At 45.7% G+C, this 6162-nt stretch overlaps 1 protein-coding gene across 1 annotated transcript; it reads right to left on the reverse strand.

The window, feature by feature from the left end:
* Positions 1 to 512: 512 nt before the first annotated feature.
* On the reverse strand, positions 513 to 4324 carry LOC113406701 (lutropin-choriogonadotropic hormone receptor-like). The gene is given in 5 exon segments (XM_026652613.1): positions 513 to 524; positions 2482 to 2578; positions 2580 to 2855; positions 2857 to 3028; positions 4129 to 4324. Coding segments are annotated over 5 exon segments (753 nt in total).
* Positions 4325 to 6162: the final 1838 nt, after the last annotated feature.

The following is a 6162-nucleotide window of genomic DNA, read 5'->3' on the forward strand; positions in this document are numbered from 1 at the left end:
GGGGGGGGAGGGCGGCCAGAGCGCCGGGGGGAGGGCGGCGAGCCCGGCTGTGGCCCCGCGCTCCCCGGCGGCCGGAGCGCCGCGCCGCCCCCCTCCAGGTGCCGCCCCAAGCACCAGCTTGGGTGCCTGGTGCCTGGAGCCGGCCCTGATGCTCTGTACACAGAGAGATACACTAGCTGGCAATTCTGACTGGTTGCTAAACAATGGTCTTTCAACTGTCTCTCACTTTATGCTATTGCTTTCATTCTCAGCGTGCTTATGAATGCAGCTATGCTTGTTTATGCATACCTTTGAGCAGAAATATGGCCTAAAGCCCAAGCTATGATAGGGTCAGACAACTGTAAAAGTATTAATTGCAAATAACAATCTTAAACCAAAATTCAGTTCAAAAAGTTATATTGTCATTAACCCAAAGCAAAAATAATAAGCAGTGCCATCCACTAGAACTGAGAGATGTACATTAGAATCAGGGCTTTAGCTTTTATTTTTTTATAATGCCAAAGGTATGATAGTCAAGGTCTGAACTAAGGAGGAAAAACAGAAAAGATTTTAGATTTCATTTAAATAAAATACCTTTTCTGTCTTCTGTCAACCCTATTACATGTCTTGATTGAACTGTTTGTCTGTGGTTGCAATATGTTGTTATGGAGTCAATGGGATTAGTTTTTCAAATGGTGTAAATCATTATAGCTCCAGTGACTTCAAGAGAGCTACAAATTACATCAGGTGTGGATCTGGCCAGTATGTCTTAGAAGTTTTGACTGTTATATACTAAAACTGCTGCAAGAATAGAAAACATCAGTTGCATTTCCAAATAAAAAAGCAATGTAAGGGATCCACTATACACATTTTCTGCTGTGCACTATACATTGGTAGGTTTAGATCTTGAGCTACTTGCATTTATTTGATACAAAGCCACAAACACTGGTCCCTGTGCACAGCCTATGTAAATGGGCTTTCAGGGGCTTGGACAGGCTGCAGAGCCTTGGGCTGCAGTAGCAGCTGTTGTGCATCCCTTTCTACATGTAGGAGTGTGAGCTTGGCTAGCAGAGCCACTAACCATGCCCCCAGCCATAGAGGCCTCTGTGTGCTAGGCCAATGGATCTTTCTCCGAGCATAGGTCTGAGAATGCAGGGCAACAGACCCCCCCAAATGTGTTTTCTGCCTCCCCATCTTCCCTTTCAGTGGATGTGCACTGGCTGCGGCTTGTCCCTCAGGGTAGAGAACTTGGCCTACAAGATGCTACTAAGAATGCACAGGCCTACTGTGACACTGTGCCACATATTCTTCATAGAGATATTATTGTGATACAATTATGGCATAACTATGATGTATTTTATACAAATAGACCATATGAGATACCATTGAAAAGGTTATGATTTACTGAATGATTATCCTATTTGTATGTATGTATAATTTTGGTATCTGAATTTAGGAATATTGTCTATGCATCTATTACAAATGTGTTTACACCTGGGGAATGCTCACTAGGCAAAATGCCATCACTAGTAAAAAGTTTCTGCAGGTTAAATTTTGTCCTCACTGACATCTGTACAAGCTTGTTGCTTTCAACTGGTTACTGGTATAAATAGGTGTAACTGGCTCTATAATTGGAACTTTCTGGTGATGAAGCACAAAAAGCCATAAAATTCAGCTCCATTTCTCTTAGCCCTACAGTACCAATACAGCTACTAGAATTCAAAACTTTTTTGTCAGCAAAGTCAGCAGATAGGACTTTAAATACCCTTGGGAAGCCGATGTGAGGAGGAAGGTGCTGTTTTTACAGTCTTAGCTCTGAGTAGACTTGCACATTAACTTGAAGAGTACCTTGGAAATGCACTAAATTATGGCAAAACTGCAACTCTGCCCACAGGACCCATAAAGAAGAAGAATTTAATCAAATAACCACTGTTTGTTTCTATCACTACTACTGTAAATAATGAAAACATAATTCTGAATCTCAGAACAATTGTGTTGAATAAGAATTACAGTATATACTTATTATTTGTACATAAAATAACATAAATGAACACCTAAATCCCTAGGTTTGGTGGTATAGGTATAATTTATCATATGGTGATAAGTTTACTGAAGCTACAGTTTAACTTTTTTTTGCAAAACATCTTGTCATGTACAGCTGGATATTGGTAATTTAAAATTGCCAAATGAAGCAGTGCTTGTGAGGTTTTATTTTGGTCAGTGGATGAGGTGGTGTTTTTACAGTTGGATGTATAAGCAGAGAAACAGTTCACTCTGCAAAGCTCCGCTTGACTCCTACAGCAACCAAGCTTGCTCAGCAGTAGAAAGAAATCTCTTCAAAAAGCTTTTGTGAAAATAGCGTACAGGAGTGGGTTTGTGCAGGAGTTGACTGGATAAAACAAAACAAGCAAAACCTTGGGAGTTTGTCACTGTGAGAGGTACTTTAAATGCAAAAAATGAGATAGGTGCCATGCAGGTAAAATCTATGAAGATCAATATTGCCATTCTCTTTGCAATCTTGGTATCTTTGTTTGTAGCCACCAGTTCTGGATTTTGAACTGCTATATGAATTTTAATATAACAAGCACAAATTATTATAGACAACAACATTTAACACTAAGACAATCAATATGTAGGCTTGGGAAAGAGACATTTCAATATCCATGAGTAAACAAATACTGATCTTCATGTAACTGCTGACTCCTAAAAGAGGCAAAGCTACTATTATAACTGAAAATATCCAGCCTGCAAGCACCATCACTATAGTATACCTTTGTCTCAGTTTTCTATCCAATTGCATTGCATAGGTGATGGTGTGCCACCTTTCTAGAGTGATCACAGTTAATGTATAAACTGAAAGTTCACTTGCAAACACTGAAAAAGCCAGCAATACTGCAACCACTGCCTGGTTGCCAGGCTATTGCATGGTTGTAGTACTGACTCCTGGTTTGGGCATCAACAGAGGCAATAAGCAGCAAATAAAGTCCAAGGCAAAAATTGGCAAAGGAGAGGTTGCACGAGGAAGAGCGGAACAGTGAGTTTGTAATGGCTAGTTAGTAGAAAAAGGAATACACTGAAATTGCCAGGGTATTAATAAACCAAATCAAGATTCCGAGAAAGCTGGATCCCATGGTAGCTTCACAATGCATCTGGTTCTGGAGTGCATCTGAGTGTTTTAGGCTGACAAGTCATAATAATCAAAAGCCAGCCATCTCATTCTTATCAAAAATAGTGGAACAGTTATAAGGAGAGTAACTTTCATTTGTTGCAAATTCAGATGAGTTCTTCTCAGCAGACCACAGGGCTCTGTTGTAATAATCATTCTTATAATTAGCTAAAGAAACAAATCATGCTTTTTGTTACAACTAGTAAAATTTCTATTCTAAAGTAAAAATAAACACAGAACTGGTGAAAGATTCCTTGAAAGCTAGACGCCTCTTAGATTTATTTCTATAGATTCAGTATTTGCATGAATGTGTACAATGAAGCTATTGGTAAAGGATCTATTTACTTTGGAAAGCAAGTGTAGAGAGACAATAAATGAATGTCACATCCAAAAAAATCCCTTCTCAAAATTTTGCTCATTTACTTCCCAGCCAACCCACTTTCAAATAGGGTGACCAGATCACAGAGGCGAAATAGCGGGATGCGGGGGGGCGGAGCCAAAAAAAAAAAAAGCCGGTGGGGAGGGGGGGGAAAAAAAAAAGCACGAACAAGCGGGAAGCGCCTAGGCTGGCGCCGGCCACATGCAGATGTGAACAGCGGCCCTCGGGTCCCGGGACGCAACAACCCCTGCCCGGAGCCCGAGGACTGACACCCCGACGCTGCGGAGATGGGCACGGACAGGGGGAGCGCCCCCGCCAGGTCCCTGCGCGGAGACCGGCCTGGGCTGGCCGCAGGCGCACCAGCGTGGGGCAGCCCTTTCCCTGGCGGGCTCGGGAGTGCGGAGCTGTAGTGACCTTCGCGCCACTGGGCTACACCCCGCTGGAGAAGTGGGACCTTGCCGCAGCCCCCAGGCTGGGACTCGCCCCAGCATCGCGGGACGGGATCTCCTCACCTAGGGTCGCACACCCAGCCAGGCACACACTGCTCCCCCCGCCCTGCCCCCCGGAGGCGGACAGACTCACAGATTCTAATTATCCCCAGCACCGTGACGGAGCTGCCGCCTGACCGGCCCTTCCAGCCGCTCCTCCGCCTCTCCCTCGCTGCGTGTCAGGCAGAGACATGTGCCTGGCACCCGGCGCCAACTACACTTCTCCGGGGCCAGGGCGCACGTGGCGGAGGTGAAGCCCCGAGGAACTGGAGTCCCCACGCGGGCAGCTGCTGCCTCCTCACCCCCACCCATGGGCGCGTAGGGAGCCGGTTCCCCAGGCCGGACCCGGGGCTGCCCCCCTGCAGGTACCGCCCTGCCTGCCTGCCTGCGCTCGGACCAGGGCCAGGGCCAGGCCGGACTCACCCCGCCATCCCCGGGCCTCCTCCCGCCAGCGATTGCCTGGGAGGGAGGAGGAATGCGGCGTGCTTCGGAAAGAGGCGGGGATTTGGGGAGGGATCCAAAGGGGCAGTGAGGGGGTGGGGCCAGGGCGGGGATTTGGGGAGCTATCCAATGGGGGAGGGAGGGGGCACGAGCCGGAGCAGAGGGCAAAAATTGCTTGTTTGTCCAGTGTCCCGACCAAACACAGGTCGTGACGTGGGACAAACGAGCAAATATCGGGACAGTCCCAATAAAATCGGGACATCTGGTCACCCTACTTTCAAATGATGCTGATATACAGTTTGTACTGTACTAATAATGCACATGTTGACCAAATGCAGGAGTTACTAAAATATATTCTTCTTATTGTATTTATTTGTATTATCATAGAGTGCTCAGGATATAGGCTTGTCGAAAAATCAGAGAGGCCTAACTAAAATAGGGTGCCTAAAGATTTCATTTGTGTTTAGTACTACTAGGAAAGGAAACCGTATCAGGACTGTGTGTATATGCGAAACATACTGTATGGTTCAGAAGCTATTAAGAATATGAGAGCAGAAATATCTTCAAATAAAGGTTGAATATGGAAAAATTGGTGCATTAGGACTGCATAAGGTCTAGACTGTGCCACTGTCTTAATCAGCTGAGCAAAGCCAAACTTTTTCTGGGCTTGGCTCTGAGTAAGGACTGCTCAAAGTGCAGATCTGGTCATGGAGTGGGGAGAAGGTAGAAAGAGCAAGCAGGAGCTAGACCGCCACATGCTCTCTCCTGCCAGCAATTGGGCAGGGTCTAGGCAGATTTCACAGTACTACTTTTTTGCTGGGTTGCATAGGGTTGGGGGTGGTGGTGGTAAGTAAAGTGTGCCATTGCAAGGAGTGCAGAAACTAACTTCTCTCTGCCCTATAGAGCAAGAGTGGAGCAGGGGAGGATGATTAGGCCAGAGGTAATCAATTATTTTTTGTCAAGGTCCAAATTTCTTGATCAAGGTTCAGACTCCAGAGAAAATAATAAGTACATAAAAGGATTCTGCTGTCTGTTCAAAAGCATCTGGCAGTCCAGATTTGGCCCACGATAGACCTGTTGACTACCCCTGGATTAGGCCTTAGATTATCCTAGTCATAATGTCTTCCAGGGCAGTGCTGCTTACTTACAATCTTTTGTGAAGGCTGTGCCTAACAGCACTGTTTAACCCATATATGACTAAGTATTTTCTCTCTCATACACACACTCTCTTAGCACAGGCCTTTAGAGTTATTTTATTGTGGAATTTATTTTTCAAGAACCAATACCTGAGAGTATTTTCTATGGACCAGTGGTTTGATTTTTAACTCTTTGACCATATCTGAATTGTCTAGATAGGATGCCTCTGCTCTGCTGATGCAGATATTGGGTATGGTAAGTGCTAACATTCCACGGATGGTGGCACCACAGCAGGTGCTATGGAAAGGGCAGTGTGATGGGGGTGTGCATATCCTGCACTGGGAAAGAGGGGGTTAACCCCATGCTATGGGCAGCAGAAGTCCCGCCCCTGAGAATGTAGAGGACATGCTCCAACTGCTACCTTAGTATAAAATGGAGCAGCCCAGCTCATTCTAGACTGACCACCAAGGTGAGAGCATGCTTGGTAGAGGCTCTAGGCCAGGGGCTGCTACAGCCGTGGACTGCAGGAGCCCGAGAACCTGGAGACCAGACTGGTGACCTGCTACCTTCAG

The sequence above is a fragment of the Terrapene carolina genome, unplaced genomic scaffold (genome assembly GCF_002925995.2).
Source record: "Terrapene carolina triunguis isolate 2854851 unplaced genomic scaffold, T_m_triunguis-2.0 Scaffold126, whole genome shotgun sequence".
In the NCBI taxonomy this organism is placed as follows: domain Eukaryota; kingdom Metazoa; phylum Chordata; order Testudines; family Emydidae; genus Terrapene; species Terrapene triunguis.